This window comes from Rosa chinensis, chromosome 7 (genome assembly GCF_002994745.2).
Source record: "Rosa chinensis cultivar Old Blush chromosome 7, RchiOBHm-V2, whole genome shotgun sequence".
Lineage (NCBI taxonomy): Eukaryota > Viridiplantae > Streptophyta > Magnoliopsida > Rosales > Rosaceae > Rosa > Rosa chinensis.
Genome location: NC_037094.1, coordinates 22330461 through 22348897, shown reverse-complemented (window position 1 = coordinate 22348897; position 18437 = coordinate 22330461). Strand labels below are relative to the sequence as shown.

Here is an 18437-nt window from a genome sequence, read left to right as displayed (position 1 = left end):
ATTTTATTTTATTTGAAATAAAGATTCAATTTTTTTTTTATAAAGTGACATATAAATTACTAATTTTTAAAATCAGTTATAACTAAAACTAACATCGTAAAAAATCATAAATTTAGATCTCAAAAATGGATCAAAGTGCGGATTTTTTTCTTCTTCAAAGTTTCTAATCTGCCCACCAAAACCACTAGAAGCAGGAGGTGATCGAATACAATCTCACATTTGCAACTTCCAATGTCAACTTTAAAACGTCCATAATAATCATTCCCCACCCGAACCCAAAACCCAAACCCGGCTGACGTCAGCGAACAAAAGAAACAAGAACCCTACACAGGCCAGAATTGAAATACGAACATATATAATAGCAGCACCACCCAAAATTCTCTCCGCCTAAAACCCTTCAAGTTGGTCTCTTTTTCTTACTCTGAATCTGTTTGATTCTTTCTCCCAAAACCCTGTTGTTGTTTTTTTTTTGCTTTTTTTTTTTTGTCTTCCTCAATGGAGATAGAGCAGAAACAAGCCCAGCTGATCGATCACTTTGTGAAGCAAGCCTCTACTCTCCAAGGCTCTTCTCTCGTCAGCCTCATCGTCCAACTCACCTCTCACAATTCCCTCTTCGCTTTCTCTGAGATTCTGGCCGTCCCCAATGTCCTCCAGGTCAGTTTTACCCGCATTCCTGAATTTCCAGGTTGATTTTCTTGGTGGGTTTTGGTGTATATGTGATTCTTTTGCCTGGTGCAGTTTTGGGTTTGTGAAAGATTCATGCTTTTTGCTTAATTGCTGTGGATTCTGTGCTCTCTAGTATCTGGGAATTTTTTACATTTTCTGTTGTCGCTTTATTTTTGCTAATTGTAGTGTTTGTTGGGTTTATGCCTGATACAATTTGAGTTCCTGGTTAGCCTATGATGCAATTTAGAAGCTTTGGAATTGTGCTAGTTTTCGTGTCAAGATTGTGTTTTGGTTTAATGTACTTGGTGGGTATGTTGTCAATTTGGGTTTGATTACCTAGTGTATGATTCAAAAAGTGGTTTTGAATATCAAATTTGTTATGAGTTTCGTTATATCTATGGGCCTTTAGAGGTTTTTTCTTTCGCTTTGCCAGCCGTTTCGTTTGTTTTATGCACTGAATGATACTGTTGATTATTGATCAGGTTTTTATAATGTGAGTTTGACGAAGTACGGATACCCTAAAAAGAGTGCAAAGCAGATAACTTTTTAGTAAATACCACGTCACAACTGCAATTTTGTGGAAACTAACTTTGATAAGCTGAGTTTATCTATCCTAGTGTAGCTACCCGTTGTTCGTCAATTATAAAGATTGTTAAGTATGTAATCGAACTTTAATTGTTTTCTTTTTTGGGCTAGTTATTAAATGTTTGTTTATGTGAAGTCTTGAACTGCAAAAGGGGAAAAGAGGGGCAAAGCGGCGCCCCATTTCATTTTCTGTTTTAGTTAACTCAATTAAATTCCATTGGATGATTCTTGACTTGACTAAGGAATCACTGTTTCCTTATCTTTTTCTTCTATTTGTGCTTACATGACAATATTAGATTTTTGACCGTGCTGGGCTGGTGCTATTCTAATAAATTAATTTGAATGCAGCTTCAAGGAACCGAATATGCTGTATACATTGATATGCTTCGCCTCTTTGCTCATGGTACATGGAGCGATTATAAAAGTAAGCAACTATTCTTCCAAGCTCTCCTCCACCATCTGGATGAGGAAGTTATTCCGTTTTGTTCATTGTTCGTTGTTCTTTATTCATTCTTCAATTTTCGGGTACTATCATGCTTTTTCTTCATAAGTTAGAGGTTCTGCTGTTTCCTAGGTTGTTATCATCATGATCTTTTACAGATCTGCTGGTCCTCTTGTTATACCTATATTTGCAAACAAGAGCTGCATATATAGCTATTTTCTATATGTTACTAGTTCCGAAACACCATGTTGACAATATTACTATGAATCTTCCGGACTTCTTTCTTTTCTACATCAGCAGCAATTGAACAGTTTAACTTTCATTTGCATACTTGTTTTCCGTAAGGCAGCTTAAATTGTTAATTGAGTGGACTGTTCCAAATCTATTAGTGTGACACTGTCAGGTCTATTTCTCTTACCGCCACCATTAGACTATTTAACTATATGAGGATCTCTTTGGTATGCATATCTGTCATGTTTAGTGGATAGTTCATTGGATAATGATGTTGTCTGTGGCACTTTGCAATTTCACTTCCTCGCTGTGCATATATCTGTTCAGGACTTTTACTGAAATAATGAACCGCAGGTAATGCTAGCCTTCTTCCACCACTAGTCCCAGATCAAATCAACAAGCTGAAGCAACTTACTGTGCTGTCTCTAGCTGAGGCGAACAAGGTATACCTTATTTTAAGACCAAGTACTATTTTATTGTACCCTAATATCATTGAACTTCTCTTTTCATAGTTGCAATCTGAAATACATGTCAGTATGTGGTTTTGCATGATCAAATTATTTCACACATAAAGCAGCCGAAAAGGCCCTGTGATTTTGCTATATCCAGAATTTGTAGGGACTGGCGGGCTGCCCTATATGGATTTGGTTTAGACTGTGGTGGCAAAAAGCCTGTGTTGCAGTTTTCGTTCTAATTGAATTTTTAAATTTTTTAGTTAGAAAAGATAAGTGAAAGATTGAGAGTCCGGAAAAGAGAAATCGAAAGAGAAAAAGGATAAGGGTAGCTCAAATTGGAGCTACTGCCTCCTGTCAAGTTTATTTTTATGTGTGCTACACAAATGAGTGGAAGTTGTGAGTCCCCAATGCCAATGTATGTCTCTCTTTAGTATGAAAAGCAACTAGAGACAAATATAAATGAACACCTGTGGCATCCAAAGGAGGAGGCCTTAGGGTAACCCTAACCCTTGTACTAGCCCCTTGTGTGGAAAATAAAAAATCCTCAGGGTTTTCTGGGAGTTTTACTTTATGTGCAAAGAGGACAGAAAGAAAATTATGGGAAGTATGGTAACCTGTGACCAAGAGTCGTCTTAATGAAGAGAAGGAAAAGCATTTATAATATGGTCCTATTTCCCCACTTGTTTTTTGGGTTGATTTGGGTATAGAAGTAACTCTTTTTTTTTCGGCTAAAATAAGTTGTTGCCAATGCTTCTGATAATATTTGGAATTGAGTTAAATTAAAATCAATTTTTCTTCAAAACTCAAGGCATTTATTTAAAGTAGTGTGGGTGTGACCCAGGGACTGTGAATTGCTACTCTGGTGGACGGTTATCTCTTTTTTAAACATAAGGTGGAGAATGTGCATTCATTTTAAGATGGTTTTAGCTTCTGAAGGGTAATTTTTGTTGAAGCTATTTAAAAGGATGTCTCTTTAAATTTAATTCTTGTCGTTTAATGGAATGGTACCTTTGTCAATTGTAAAGACCGATTGTGGTGAACATTTTGTCCATCATGCTTGTAGCTAGTCTTCCTCACTATTTGGACTTTGTTTTTAATAAAATGCGTCAAATGGGTCTGCTCTATGTCCCTCTTGAGCATCCAATCAAGAAATTTGTTGGGTTATCAATATTCTCAAACAGATCATAGGATCTGAGCCATCATCTTTCATATTCCAACTCTTTCACTTGTAGTGTGGTATCTACCTCTATATTTTTTTTCCTAAACTGTCGACGATAATTGATGTATCATGAGATATAAAACTGGATTTGTGGACCTTTAGTTTTTAATTTCTCTCTCTTTGCCAGGTTCTATCCTATGATCAACTCCTTGAGCAACTTGATCTTTCAAATGTACGTGAACTTGAAGACTTTCTTATCAATGAATGCATGTATATGGTATGTGCCCCTTATTCAGTTTCTTATATAATATTTGGTATCTACGAGGTGATTTTCTTAGAACCAGTAAATAAAAGAGTTGATATTTGCTAGAGCTTGTATAATCTAAATTTAAGATGATCCTAAACTGACAATCCTAATATTTGTGTTTTATTTATAGGGCATAATCAAAGGGAAGTTGGATCATTTGAAAAGATCTGTTGAGGTTGAATATGTTGCTTGATTATATTTTCCCTTTCATTATAATTTCCTGGTCACATGTTTTCAACCCAAATCCATAATCTTGACAATCATTTTATTTGCAGGTTCAGTTTGCAGCTGGGAGGGATCTGAAACCTGGACAGCTTGGGAATATAATAGAGACCTTAACGGATTGGTTTGTATCCTATTTAGTCATTAGTCCTATGTCTTAGATTCAATCTTCCAAAAAACTGTCCTGCATCTCTCTCTCTCTCTCTCTCTCAATGCTTATGTATTGATGAAACTTGGGTTGTTGGGCTTTTTCTATTCCAAATGGTGCCTTTTCTTGATTCTAACTGCTTACAAAACGTATGATTTTAAAGACAGTGTCCTTTATTTTTTGTAATTTACATCTTCTTTATCATTTTGCTAAGAAATTTTGAGGGTAGATGATTTCTTACAGTAATTACTTGCAATAATCAGGTTAGCCACTACCGACAATGTACTTCTCACAATTGAGGAGAAGATCAAATGGGCAGATAAGAAGTGTGAGTTGAATGCAACACACCAAAAGGAAGTCAAGGACAGAGTAGAAGAAGTGAAGAAGTCTCTTAGTCACAACAGGGTAAGTTGAATCTAGTTTATCAAAATCAGACAGCTTGAACTTGCCAAACTACACACTTTTACAAGATAAAGGGGGAAGCAATTGAACTTTATCATACATTCGCAGATTGTACTTTTCAGTTTTACTATTTACATCTGTTTCAAAAGATTTGTTAACTAGACATAAAAGATTTATTTCAAATGCTTAGGGAGTTCCCGCACATTTAGGGTCTTTATATTCAGAGTGTAGGGAGTGTTCCTTTTTTGTCAGATATTCGCCCTTGGCCGGCTGCTGGAGTTTAGATCATTGGATATGTCCTTTTGATGTGTTGTTCTTGTATTGGTTACTTGATGTCCTCAGTTGTTTGGCAATTTCTTTATGTTTGATTAGTGGATACTTGGTCTATTTTTGTGTAGTTAAAGTTATGTTTCTCATAAATTAAAACTATAAAAAAAAAAAAAATGTTTACATCACTCAAAAAAAGAACTTCTAGGCTAGCCTTTTGCTTATTCCACTTCTGGTTCCAAATATAGTTGAAAGGCTATAGTAATTTCACCCAGAAAACTGATCATGAGAGAGATAAGGGGATAATTATCTCGCTTGTGATACTGATATTGTTAAGTTGTTTCACTTACATGTTAACAGTTGCCTCGTGAATATCGTGTTGAAGACTTTATGTTTGGTGAACCAGCTGGATTAATGGACTATGAAGAAGATCGAACCCGAATGAAGAGGTATAATTCAAATCTCTGTGTTTAATTAAATCTTCACCCCTTCTTTTTTCTATGTTGGCAATCAAGTTAATACCAAGACAACCTATATACTAATTGTGATGAACCACCACCTGTGAAACTTTTCTTCCCTGAACCTCCGGAACATGGACTATTGGACTGAAGTAATTAATGGCAATTGAGGCATGTATGTTTTCTATTAATGACCCACTCAGGCGGGAGTGTATGGTATCGCCTAGTGGTCTGAATGACAATAGAGCAATATCATCTATGGTTTGTGCCTGTATTACATGATTTTGGTCTATTAGTGCATCTGCACTATATGGAAGAACCACATAATGGATTATTCAACTTCTGATTCCCTGAAGGCTCGTGTGTTGCTTGCAGATTGACAATATTGTTCCTCTATTTGGTCTAGACTGGCATATAGTACATTTATGTAATTCATCATTCCCGTTGTCTCATTTAAGTTTGTTCTTGCAGGAGAAGGTCGCCAAGATATTGAAACTGCAAGGAATCCTTCAATATCTTTTGGATGGCTGTCAGATTTTATTTTTCATGGCAAATTGCAATCATATGATAAATCTCTCGAGTATGATTTTGTTAATGTTTCAATTGAACCATTGGAGAGGAGGTGAAGTTTTCTTTTAGCACAATGCATAGTACATGGTAGGATGATGGTATAGCATTGCAAAGCATCCCGTGTATCTATAAATTTTATATACTATAACTAATGCGTCTTGACTTGGTACCTTGCTGAGTTGTGATAATTGGTTTTTCAAATGGGGAGTAAAATTGGTACCCCTTTTTTACAAACCACAACCTCCTCCGTGGACATGTCTGTCGGAAAACTACTGATTGCTCATTCGCGGGGAGGGGGGGGGGGGGGTTGTTGTGAGAGTGTGAAACAGGGGTGCCAATTTTTTTTTTTCAGAATTTATGAGGGTCATCCAAAACATCTTTTTTTTTTTACTGTAGTCATCTTCTGTTGTTGGAATTGCTAAGAACAGGTGGGGATTGCAGTGAATTTCACATGTGAAATATACAATCCGTCATGAAGGGCTGATGTAGGGTTAAACATCCCCAAAAGTAGAATACAAGTGCACTGATGTACTCTTGATTTGTATTTCACACTAGAAAATCAGTGGTTTGCACGACTATGTACAAAATGTTGTGGTTTTGGCCGAGATGGCTATACCCTATACATCCCAGATGGTCATGCTTCTATAGTCGTCATCGTATCGTCTCCAACATTTGGATGTGGGTGAATCTTAGACATTAAATTTTGGACGTCAAGTGCCTGGGGAACTTTGTAGATGAGCAAACAAGACCCCTTGATTGTTTTTTGGGGAGTTTTAGTAGCCCTTAAAATTTTGTAAAACGCTTTTTAGGCCTTTCGGAAGCCATTTCTAAACAGATTTGATGTTGCTGGAGCCCCAGACATATCTCTAATTAAACTAGAAGAAGCTATAAAGGGACAAAATATGAACATGGATTTCGCTACAAACCAAACCATTAAACCATGCGAGTAGATTTGGAGGTATGTGAAGGACTGGAAGAAAGAAGACGACGATGAAGAAGATGAAGAGGCATTGATTACTAGTCTCCTATTCCAGCATTGATTACTACTAGTTTAGAAGAGTCTTCGGCATGCAGATCTATCCGCTCCTATTCCAGCATTGATTACTACTAGTTTAGAAGAGTCTTCGGCATGCAGATCTATCCGCTCCTATTCCTATCAACCTGCATGTCTATAACTTTGAAAATTGTAGATAGGTCAAAATTGAACAGTAGTCAAGGTCCAAATTTTGAAAGTCCAAAGAATGAAGTAGAAATTGTTGCTTGCATGACCGCACTATTGTCTCCATGCTTTGCTCTCCACACGTGCTTTTGTATAAGGTTGACGTGACCCATGCCACTTCGTCGTCTTCTTCTTCTTGCTGCTGCTTTGTCTCTCTGCGACTGCTTAGCTCTAGGCTTAGCTCCTCCTAGTTGCTAAAGCTAAGCATCTTTGAACTTTGAACATGGATCATTCTCCTTCAACGTCAATTTGTATTTATTGTTTGACTGATTTTCTTTCTTTCTCGTCGAGATTCGAGTTGTAGTTGAAATTCAAATAATGATTGAGATAAGAGAAAAATGCACCATCAGTGCCTCAATTCTTGTGCACCGGCTAAATTGATACCCAGACTCTCAATGCTACCAATGTGATACCTGAACTCATATTTCGTTATCGATGAGGTACTTCCATCAGATTTCGCTAACGGCTCCGTTAGACGTGTGACGTGGCAAACACGTGGGCCCCAAAAATACCATGAAATGACTAAAATGACCATAGATTTTTTTTTTACAGTTTCCTCTCTCCTCCTCTTCTTCTTCTTCTTCTTCTTCTTCCTTTGTTCTTGTTGCTGCGATCTCAAACTTCCCAGAAAGAAAATTCAGCCTGCCCCCAAAATCAAGAAACAAGCAAATAAACCTAGGGTTTCCAATTGCAATTTCTATGGGTATGGCGTTTCCATCTACATCTCCTCGCGCCTCTTGCTCTCATCCTCGTCCTCAGGGCACGAGCACAATGACCATAAAACCAAACCCGAACCCGAATCCGAACCTGAACCCAATGTTCTCCCTCCACCGCAAGACTGCGCGGGCCAAAACGGCAGTCAAGATTCAGGAAATCGAGCAGAGAGCGGTGGTGGATCAAGGGGCGAGGGTGGGACGGAGCTCGAGCAGCCCAAGAATGAACTCATCGGGAAAAATGGTGTTCCAAAGCTTAGAGCGTAGCTCAAGCAGTCCAAGCATTTTCAATGGTGGGTATTGCGTTTCTCATGATTTCCGGAATCTCACTTCTCTCTTCATTCATAGGCCAAACTATTGGTGAGGTTGGAATGCGGTGTTTTGATGGCAATGTTGATGATACAGATGGTGGTGTTGATGTTGAGTTGTGCTGTGCAGAACTGCTGGGCGAGAGAGTGAAGGGTTGGATCAAAGTTGACAGAGAGGCCACAACGAACATCCCAGTTTTGGGAAGATGGGTTACTGTTGCAAGCATTACAGAAGGAGATGTGGGCACACAATGCATTGTGAATGTTACAACGAAATGATAAAGCGGGACAAATATTGTTGTCCAATATGCTCCAAGTCAGTGATTGACATGTCTAGAACCTAGAAGAAAATAGATGAAGAGATTGAAGCCACTGTTATGCCAGAGGATTACCGGAATAACAAGGTTTGGATCCTGTGCAATGACTGCAATGACACAACCGAAGTTTACTTCCACATTATTGGTCAGAAATGCAACCACTGCAAATTATACAACACCCACACAATTGCTCCTCCAGTTCTTCCTCAATGATCAAAAGATGTTTCAATTCCCACGAATATGTCCAGTCCAGTTGGTGCAGCGAAAGCTTGTACCCTCAAATGTGCCCTGGAAAGGGGAACTTGATTGATTCAATTTTTATCCCCAATTAGTTATGTACCATTGCATTACGGTTGATTTAAAATGATTGTAATGTTTTATGTGTGCATCAGACTTTTTCCAGGCTATTCTTCCTCTAAAACCCATGTAATCAGTCTTGGGGTTGATGTAAACATTATATATACTATAATTCTGTTATGGACTAATGAAAGTTGATTCTTGAACTAAAAAAAAAAACGTAAAGCTTTCTGGGAAGATTGAGATCGCAGCAACAAGAACAAAGGAAGAAGAAGAAGAGGAGGAGGAGAGAGAAAATTGTAAAAAAAAAAAAAAAATCTAGGGGTCAATTCATTGCATTTTGGGGGCCCACATGCTTGCCACATCACACGTCTAACGGAGCCGTCAATGAAATCTGACTGAAGTACCTCATCGATAGCGAAATATGAGTTCAAGTATCACATTAGTAGCACTGAAAGTCTGGGTATCAACTTAGCCGGTGCACAAGAGTTGAGGCACTGATGGTGCATTTTTCTCTTGAGATAATATATATACAGGGCCCTTCTAGTGAGGGATCCATTTTTTTGGTCTTTTATAACGATAGGCATTATACCAACTTTTCGATCATATTTTCACATCTTAACCGTTCAGTTTTTAGGTCATAATGTATAGATCACTTCTGCAAATTTTCAGCCAATTTGATGATCGTTAAGGCATCCAAAACTGCAATTTACCATTATAAACACGAACGGTTCCGGTTCGACAGATTCGGTCCGTTCGTGTAAATTGCAGTTTTGGATGCCTTAACGATCACCAATTTGGCTGAAAATTTGCAAAAGTGATCCATACATTAGGACCTAAAAACTGAACGGTTAAGATGTGAAAATATGATCTAAAAGTTGGTCTAATGCCTATCCCTATAAAAGACCAAAAAAAGGGATCCCTTAGTGGAAGCCCTCTATATATATATATAGGATTACAGATAATAGGTTTTATGCTTGGGTTTTTTTAAGAAAAGTTTCACGCTCTGATCGCTGAGTCTGACTAATAAAGTACATTTTATTGTAAATTTAAAAATTACAAATCAAGATGTATATATTCAAAGACAGATCAATAGTTCAAGTCACACATTACCATACCAATTTTATCTTCCAAGAATTCACTTCAATTATATGAGCGTTGCACCTTAGTTTATAGATCGACTAGAGTTTTTGACATCAATGTTAACCTTAGGCATAGTTATTAAAGTTAAAACACTAGATATAAACTATTGTAATACAATAATGAAAATTAGCTACAATTCTGATAATTTATAATATAAAAAAAATACGTATTTCACATAGAATACAATCAACACCCTTCCTTCAAAAAAACACTCTCTTTCAAGAAATGACTACTTCTTTGGAGTATTTTCTCCCTTACGGTTTTGCCTTTCGGCCTAGTAGCTAGCTAGCTAGTTGAAAATATTGAGTAAATTCCACCACTAAGTATCGCAAGAATGTTTCGAGTTGGTTTCTTTCTTTGTTACCGTCTCCTTTGTTTGTCTTGTTCCTTGTTGCGATAGGGACTGAACTACGCACCAGGACTGGTATAGGGTTGGTATTCTTTTAACTTCTTGATTATCCTAGGTTTTTACTTTCTACTGTGTTTGTTTTTTTAGCTAACCTTTGCTACTTGGAATGGATTTTATACTGCCTTTAACTATTTCTACATTTGATTACATTTCACTGAAAGAAAGAAAAAAATTCCTTGTCATCTATATATCGATCTAGTTCAGTGTATATGCCTAAAGTCTTATAACATGTGGAAATTGACTGAAGATGCTTATCATGACTGGTGACCAGGACAACTTGCAGGTTGAAAATGTCAATTTTACTACAAGAGGACGAATGGAATCCGTGACTTAAATTGTACGTGTGAATGTGACCAACTAGTTGATTAGCTCATAATATTCAGACGAGTTATACCATTCTCAACTTCTCAGTAGAGTTTAACACTCTACATTCTATTGGGATCGAGGTCAAAGTTGAGAGTTTTGACCCCAAAAAACAATTCTTCAAGTTCACACATAGCTAGAACTAACTGATAGGTTCCGAAGTTTCATAGTTTTCCGAATTTTGTGATTATTAGATCACTCATGTATGAATTAAAACTTATGCGAATAGACTAAATAATAATAGTGGGTTATCTTGCTACTGATTGAAATTTAGTGTCTTAACAGTTGTGAAAATGTAATGGTGAAAATGATTGTAAAGCCAAATCGTTTCATGTTTGTCTTGGTACTTTTAATACCTACAAATTTATAATAATGTTTAAAATGAGATTTCGTAAGATAACCTTTGATGTTTATATCTCAGTTTATGTTAGATACTCGATTTCATAACTAAGACGAGTGTAATTAGATACTTGATTTCATAACTAAATTGTGTGAGGAGAGAACACTCGTAACCTTAATTAAGAAGCACTCTATCGCATGCAGGGGTCAAATGTTTATGTTCAACAAGATTCTTGACTGATTAAGAAGAGATCGGTTAAAAATCATTGTCATCTCTCTCATTCTTAGCAAGTTTACTTTTCTATTTATTTCTACAGAAGATTAGTATTGACTAAGAAGATAGTTAGACTAATTGCAAAGGCAACGGAGTTCGGCGTCTATTATATCACATTTCAACTTGTACTTGTCCAAATTTGGTGTTCAAAGTTTATGGTTTACGGGAAATCTAGTCGGACCAGTTGCTACTCAAATTCAAAAAAATGTCAAATTCCCCATAAAATTCTTCCGTTTCGATTAATAATACAAGTCTAACTTCATATCTTAATGTGGGTTTTAGACTTTTAGTGTAGGCAAAAATTTGTTCTTTTCAATTCCAAAGAATTTCAACAATATTCCATATGAGTTCTGAAAGAATAATATTAGGTGAATCACTTTTTTTTATCTCACTTTATGTGATAGCTGTTGTGACATTGTCAAATCATTGTTCATATAATGAAATATTCTAATAGGTTTAATTTTATATTACATCAGCTATCATATGAAGTGAAATGCAGATGGTACTCAAAAACATAGTTTACTTAACATTACTCGTTCTGAAAATATAATGAAAACCTAATCTCACAGCTTGGCATAGTGTTGGTGTAAGCAACAATTTGTTCTTTTAGGTTGCAAATGATGCCAACATTGCATCCCAAAATTCTCCGTTCTCAAAAACTTAGTTCATCGAACATTAACCAATTTTGTATGCACAATACCCAAATCTTATAGGTAACAACCACCAAAATCTGCTTCTAAATATTATGATCTGTACAGTTTGAATTATCTAATTAAATTATACGATAGGTCTAGGTAAGGGTAAGTTGCTAATTGAAATATTAACTGTTTTACTGTCCATACAAGAGTGTATTTTAACAGTTTTACGGTCCATACAAAGAGTGTATCTTAACAGTTTTTATTTTTTTATTTTTTTTATTTAAATACACTCTTCTTTAACAGTTGAAATCATCTAATGGTGAAAGTCATTGTGAGGCAAATGCCTTTCACCATTATCTTCGTTTAAAATGAGGAAGTGTAAGGTAGCACACTTATTTCATGCTTATCTTTGTTTAAAACGAGAAATGACATCTTCACAGGCAAATTTGTTTTGTAAAGAGTTTTTGCTTTTGTGCATTACGTACCTATCATCCAATAATAGTGAACGTGACTTATCTTGGCAACTAATTAGAGACTTATGTGATCTTGATTCCCTTCCTTGGGTTATCATCGGGGACTTCAATGAGATATTGAACAATGGTGAGAAAATTGGTGGTCCAATTCGTCATGAGCGGCAGATGCGTGTGTTCAGGCAGGCTTTAGGGTATAATGAGTTGTTTGTTTTAGGGTTCCGGGGGGCACAAATGACTTGGTGGAATTCTGAGACTCAACTCAGACTTGATAGGGCAGTTGCAACTGCAAGTTGGAGCGATGTTTTTGGTTATTCAAGGGTCAAGATCCTTGCCCCAAGTGACTCAGATCATACACCGATCTTACTTCAGGCTAAAAGCGTTCCACTACCTCAATGACCATGCAGACATAGATTCAAATTTGAATCTTTTTGGCTGCAGCATGAGGAGTGTGATCCGTTGGTGCTAGACAAGTGGCAAACTGATTTTGAAGGGGTTCCAATGTATGCGTTGACCAGAAAGATCATATGTACACGTCGAGCTCTGGAAACATGGCAGCAGCAAACATTTAAATTTCGGTAGCAGCAAATGGTTGACGTACCGGGCAGATTGGAGTTTTCGATGGGTGAACAGTTAACTGTCGAACTTCATGAAGAGAAGAAAATTCTAATGACTTCATTACAGGATCTGTTATCCCAAGAAGAGGCTTTTTGGAAGCAAAGAGCGAAGGTAACTTGGCTCTAGGAAGGAGACATAAATAGTGGTTTCTTTCACAGGAAGGTAGCTAACAGAAAGAGGAAAAATTCTCTTTTGGGTTTGTTTGATGCTGAAGGAAATTGGAAGGATGATGATGATGGTATGGAGAGGGTAGTTACATCTTATTTTTCAAAAATGTTCACAGCCTCTTCTCTGGATAGTGAGGCAGTGGAATTTACTTTGGCTGCTATCTAGCCCTGTGTCACTGAGGAGATGAATCAGAGTCTGTGCGCGCAGTATACAGAGGAAGAAGTGCGGTGTGCATTGGTCCAAATGTATCCTACTAAATCCCCAGGGCCAGACGATATGCCACCTTTGTTTTTTCAACATTACTGGGAAGCTATTAGTAAAGATGTTACTACAACTGTTCAAAATTTTTTGCATACTGGATCTTTGTTGAAACAAATAAATTTCACGCACATCTGTTTAATTCCTAAAGTGCAAAATCCAGAGTCGATGGGGGATTTGAGACCTATTGCTTTATGTAACGTGATCTACAAGTTATGTTTGAAGGTAATTACCAACAGATTGAAGGTTTTTTTGCCTGTTCTTATTTCTCCTTTCCAAAGTGCTTTCGTGCCAGGGAGATTAATTACTGATAATATCTTAGTAGCAAATGAAGTGGCCCATTTTGTTCATAATAAAAGGCAAGGTCAGAATGGATATATGGCTCTAAAATTAGATCTCAGCAAGGCTTATGATCGAATGGAATGGACTTTCTTACGCGAAGTGTTGTTGCGTTTTGGTTTTGCTCCGGTTTGGATTGAAGTTGTTATGCAATGTGTCACCTTTGTGAGATACTCTTTTCTGGTACGTGGTAAGCCTCAAGGTTATGTGATCCATTCTCGAGGGTTGAGACAGGGAGATCCCCTCTCCCCTTATTTATTTCTACTTGGGGCGGAGGGTTTCTCGACCTTGCTACAATAAAAACAAGAGTTGGGTTTGCTACCAGGTATTGCAATCTGTCAAAATGCCCCATATGTGAACCATCTCTTATTTGCAGATGACATCATGCTTTATGCTCAAGCTACTCCTGAGGCTTGCTTTCAAATTAAGGAGGTGATTGAAGTGTATGGAAGAGCTTCTGGTCAAGTGGTAAATTTTCAAAAAAGCTCAGTTGTCTTTAGTAAGATTGTTAGTGAAACTAATCAAAATTCTATGGCTCATTTGCTTGGCATGGAGACAGTGGATTCACATGAAAGGTATCTTGGTTTGCCCACTTATGTGGGACGCAAGAAGACTGCTACATTCAAGTATATTAAGGAGAGGCTTGGTAAGAAGTTGAAGCTTTGGCAAGGCAAATTTCTTAGTGGTGCTGGAAAGGATATCTTAATTCGAGTTGTGGCTCAGGCTCTTCCTAACCATGCTATGAGTATCTTCCAACTTACAAAGAATTTTTGTGAGGATTTAGAACAGATGTGTGCAAGATTCTGGTGGGGTAGTACCACAGATAAGCGTAAAATTCACTAGAAAAAGTGGGATGATTTATGTCATGCCAAAGAAGTGGGAGGATTGGGTTTCAGAAGCTTGTCTGAATTTAATATGTCTATGCTTGCTAAGCAAGCATGGAGGATGGCATCTAATCCGGTGTCCTTGGTGGCACAATTATATAAGGCGCGTTATTATCCTGAGGGTGATTTTTGGAATGCGACTGCGCATACTTCACCTTCCTATTCTTGGCGTAGTATCTTTGCTACAAGGGATTTTATCAAGACTGGGGCTTTTTGGCATGTGGGTAATGGACGTAATGTCTCTGTGTGGAACGATGCCTGGATACCCAAGTTACCTACTCATAAGCCTCTTGGTGCTTTAGTGAGTCAACATAATGTGAATATGGATGAATTGATTACTCCTCCAAGTAATTGAAATGAGAACAAGGTGCGTTCCATTTTTACTCCTGAAGATGCAGAAGCAATACTTGCTATTCCTCTGAGCTCTAGACAACCAAAAGACAGGTTAACATGGCAGTTTGCGAGAAAAGGTATGTTCACTGTCAAATCAGCTTATCGTTCTACCTTCTCAAAAAATGCTTCTACTCTTCCTCCTTTTGTTGTGGCTAATCAGCGAGCCTGGAAAAAATTTTGGAATGATAAGATGCCTAGTTTTGCTAAGGTTACTGCATGGAAAATTTGTCATAATATTTTGCCTACTAGGGACAGATTAGCTTCTAGACATGTGAAGTTGGAGTCTCAGATTTGCGTTATGTGCAATGCTAATGCAGAGACAGTTATTCATATGTGTCGTAATTGTACTTTTATAAGGGATGTGTTTAGTACCAATGTTAGCATCAATGGTTGTTGTCTAGGGACTGATTCTGATGATTTGGATACCTTGAGTTGGTTGACGTTTTGCTCTGAGAAACTATCAAAGACTGCCTTTGCTCAGCTTTTATTTTTGATTTGGGGAATCTGGAAAGAACGGAATGTTAGAGTGTGGGAAAACAAAATCACTTCAGCCTGTGATATAGCCCTCATGTCTTCTAGCAGACTTAGTAATTTCATCTTTCATAACTCAAAGTTACAGCGAGTTCAGAATTTGAGAAGACAATTGAAATGGAAAGCACCTCCTCAAGGTTGGGTAAAATTGAATTTTGATGGTGCATATAATGGTGGGAATGGCGGAGCAGCTATTGGATTCCTAGTTAGGGATGCCAATGGTAATTTTGTAAGTGCAGTTGGGAAGGTAATAGACTGTGTTCAATCTGTTGAACATGTCGAGCTATTGGCATGTGGGAAGCTGTAACATTTGCACTAGAACAAGCTTTACAGCATGTTATTTTCGAGACAGATTGCCTAGTTTTGCAGCAACAGTTGACTCAAGTTAGAAATCCAAATACCTCATTCCTTGGGAGGCTCTATGAGGATATAGGTGAGATTTAGCACTTATGGTCAGTTCAAGAATTGTTCATGTCAGAAGGGAGGCAAACAAGGCTGCGCATGCATTGGCAGCCTATGCTTCTGCACAAGATCAGAACTTCTTTTTCCTTTCTGTTCCTTCTTTTATTCATACTGTAATTGATGCTGAAAAGCATGTACCTTGAGTTTGTGCTCAATTTCCAATAAAGTTTTAACCTCATTCAACTCAAAAAAAAAATCCAGAAATTTGAATTCATTATTTGTACAATATTAATTAGACCATATAACTAATATACCACAGCTCATCGATTTCATATACTTAACTCTTTTATAATGATTCGCTATTTGTACGATAGTAATTAGACCATATAACTAACATATCACAGCTCATCAACAATGGTTTACCGTTAATAAATTCGAGTATACAAATATGTTGCAATCGAAGAAGCTTCTTGACTTGATTAAGAAGAGGTCGGTTTTAATTGGCTAATTAACACCTTTATGACACGACTTGAAGCGCACCATTAGATTGCCATCTCTCGCTTTTCTTGCAAGTAATACTACTTAATCCATCCCTATAGAAGATAAACTTTCATTAAGAAGATAGTCAAACAATTGGAAGGGAAGTTGCAGAAGATTACAAATGTACAATATAATATAAAAAACATGACTTTTATCTTCAATATCGATATCGATCTCTTAGTCTCTCGTTTCATTTCACACTCTAGCCTAACATTTACTACTCAAATTCATAAAACAAAATGTCCAGGGCTCAACATGATTTTTGGACAATATTGCATCTCAATTCTCAAAATAGTTCATCAAACGATAACAAAATTTGTACTTACTCTTAAATCTCAACCAATCCCTCTTATTTTTTTTTCTTTTTCTTGTTGCGTTTTGCAAATTAAAAAAATTTGCTTCTAAGAAACTGAAAAGTAAAAAGCTGAAATCCTACATTTTTTATAATCTCTGCATATAATTTACAATTGCAAGCACTGCTTCCCAGCTCACACACTCACCATCAAACCACCAATAACTGCTCGCCACGTGTACACGAGACCCCCACTTGCCCTCCCACTTGTTGCTGCCCAATCCCAATCCCAATCCCAATCCCAATCCCACTCCCCATTTCCAGCCCGGCTTGAACCGCCGTTGCCGTTGCCGTTGCCACTGCCGCCGCCGCCTTCTTCCTCCTCTTCGGAGACCCGCTCTCCGAAGACGAGGCCGGTTCGGGTGACGATCGCTTCGACGTCACCCTAACGGGGTCGGGCTCGCCCGAATTAACCCGGAGCGGGAAATTCAATAGCGCTCTCGAGCCGCGCATTCTGTAAGCGGCTCTATCATAAGCCAACGCCGCGTCCTCCGCCGTCTCGAAAGTCCCGAGCCAAACTCTGGCGCCGTTTTTCGCCGGATCACGGATTTCCGCGGCGAACTTCCCCACGGCCGCTGCCTCACTCCCCTGTAATGCTTCCCCTTCGGCGCCACCACCACCGCCGGCTTGGCCTGAGCCGACTGCTGAGTCACCGCCACCACGGCCGAATTCGTCTCCGGCGCGCTACTCACCGGCGCCGCCGAAGCGTCCTCCGGCTCCAACTTCACCTCGAAATCGAACGAGCATGGCTCCGACTTCACCGCAAACTCAAAACCGCAACCGTCGGCCGACCCGCACCCGGACCCGAGAGACGGGACCCAGCCGACGCTGACGGCGTCTCTTAGAACACCGTAGAGCACCATGTCCTCGGAGTCGTTCTCCTTCAACGGCAGCTCCCCCCAGTTGTCCGTCAAGCACGAGTACAAGCTGCTGAAGCTGGAGCTCCGCGAGAAAATCGGCCCGGCGCCGGAATTCGTCACCGGATTATGATTGTTATTCTCGCCGCCGAGCAAGTGTCGCCGAATCGAGTCGAGCAGGGTAAAATCCGCATCAGAACCACTCTGTCCATACATTTTTGCAACTATTTAGGGTTTTCGAATCGGAGCTTTGTAGAAGACTGTGTTTGAAGCTCAGAGAGAGATAAAGAGAGAGAAGAAGAAGAAGACTTGGTTGTTTTGGTTTTGGATTTCTTTTGTGGAAAGGGGGAGGAAAAGGTTTATATAGGGGAGTAGGTTCATGCATTTAAAAACAGGGAGTCTTTTAACTTTTCTTTATTTTTCCAAAATTGTTTAATTTTGTATGTGGACTATATTTTTATTATAATAGACTTTTTGGTTTTGGATGCGTGGGCTGGTGCTTCTGTGAAAGTTCTCGCGAGTGTGCAAATTGTGTGTGAGGTGGGGGCCACAAATTTGTTATTAATCACGTGATTAATTGACGTGTGAGGGAGGCGTGACGTCAGCTTCTTACAGATGCAAAACTCTGTAGCCGTTTGTCGATCTGGACATGTTTGTCGGCATTGTAGTGTGAAAATCCCCCCTTTCATCTCT

General features: G+C 38.4%; 3 protein-coding genes across 5 annotated transcripts; 2 read left to right on the top strand and 1 right to left on the bottom strand.

Moving 5' to 3' along the window:
• Positions 1-268: 268 nt before the first annotated feature.
• LOC112179884 (COP9 signalosome complex subunit 7) lies at positions 269-6100 on the top strand. Of its 3 annotated transcripts, none has more exons than XM_024318376.2 (9): positions 269-654; positions 1600-1675; positions 2279-2367; positions 3726-3815; positions 3976-4020; positions 4121-4191; positions 4479-4620; positions 5291-5333; positions 5814-6100. In XM_024318376.2, exons 1-8 carry the CDS (start codon positions 496-498, stop codon positions 5297-5299), a joined length of 681 nt encoding a protein of 226 aa, XP_024174144.1. In that variant the 5' UTR covers positions 269-495; the 3' UTR covers positions 5300-5333; positions 5814-6100. The 3 variants fall into 3 exon arrangements, with proteins under 3 accessions (XP_024174144.1, XP_040366639.1, XP_024174143.1); XM_040510705.1 differs by having other exon boundaries at positions 270-654; positions 3726-3770; positions 5245-5333; XM_024318375.2 differs by having other exon boundaries at positions 275-654; positions 5245-5333.
• A 1736-nt stretch (positions 6101-7836) lies between these two features.
• On the top strand, positions 7837-8985 carry LOC112177600. The gene is made up of 2 exons (XM_040511369.1): positions 7837-8137; positions 8250-8985. Exons 1-2 carry the CDS (start codon positions 7837-7839, stop codon positions 8429-8431), a joined length of 483 nt encoding a protein of 160 aa, XP_040367303.1. The 3' UTR covers positions 8432-8985.
• Positions 8986-16403: 7418 nt separating this feature from the next.
• On the bottom strand, positions 16404-18091 carry LOC112178556 (ethylene-responsive transcription factor 2). Its single transcript, XM_024316706.2, is given in 3 exon segments — positions 16404-16588; positions 17036-17450; positions 17453-18091. Coding segments are annotated over 2 exon segments (921 nt in total). The 5' UTR covers positions 17961-18091; the 3' UTR covers positions 16404-16588; positions 17036-17037.
• Positions 18092-18437: the final 346 nt, after the last annotated feature.

What these genes read in the sequence shown, in the direction of transcription:
- LOC112179884 (XM_024318375.2), top strand. Translation starts at nt 496, where the DNA reads ATGGAGATAGAGCAGAAACAAGCCCAGCTGATCGATCACTTTGTGAAG. An exon ending in CCGTCCCCAATGTCCTCCAG is followed by an intron (nt 655 to 1,599) that starts GTCAGTTTTACC and finishes ATTTGAATGCAG; the next exon opens with CTTCAAGGAACCGAATATGC. An exon ending in AGTCTCTTAGTCACAACAGG is followed by an intron (nt 4,621 to 5,244) that starts GTAAGTTGAATC and finishes ACATGTTAACAG; the next exon opens with TTGCCTCGTGAATATCGTGT.
- LOC112177600 (XM_040511369.1), top strand. Translation starts at nt 7,837, where the DNA reads ATGGCGTTTCCATCTACATCTCCTCGCGCCTCTTGCTCTCATCCTCGT. An exon ending in CAGTCCAAGCATTTTCAATG is followed by an intron (nt 8,138 to 8,249) that starts GTGGGTATTGCG and finishes TTGATGATACAG; the next exon opens with ATGGTGGTGTTGATGTTGAG.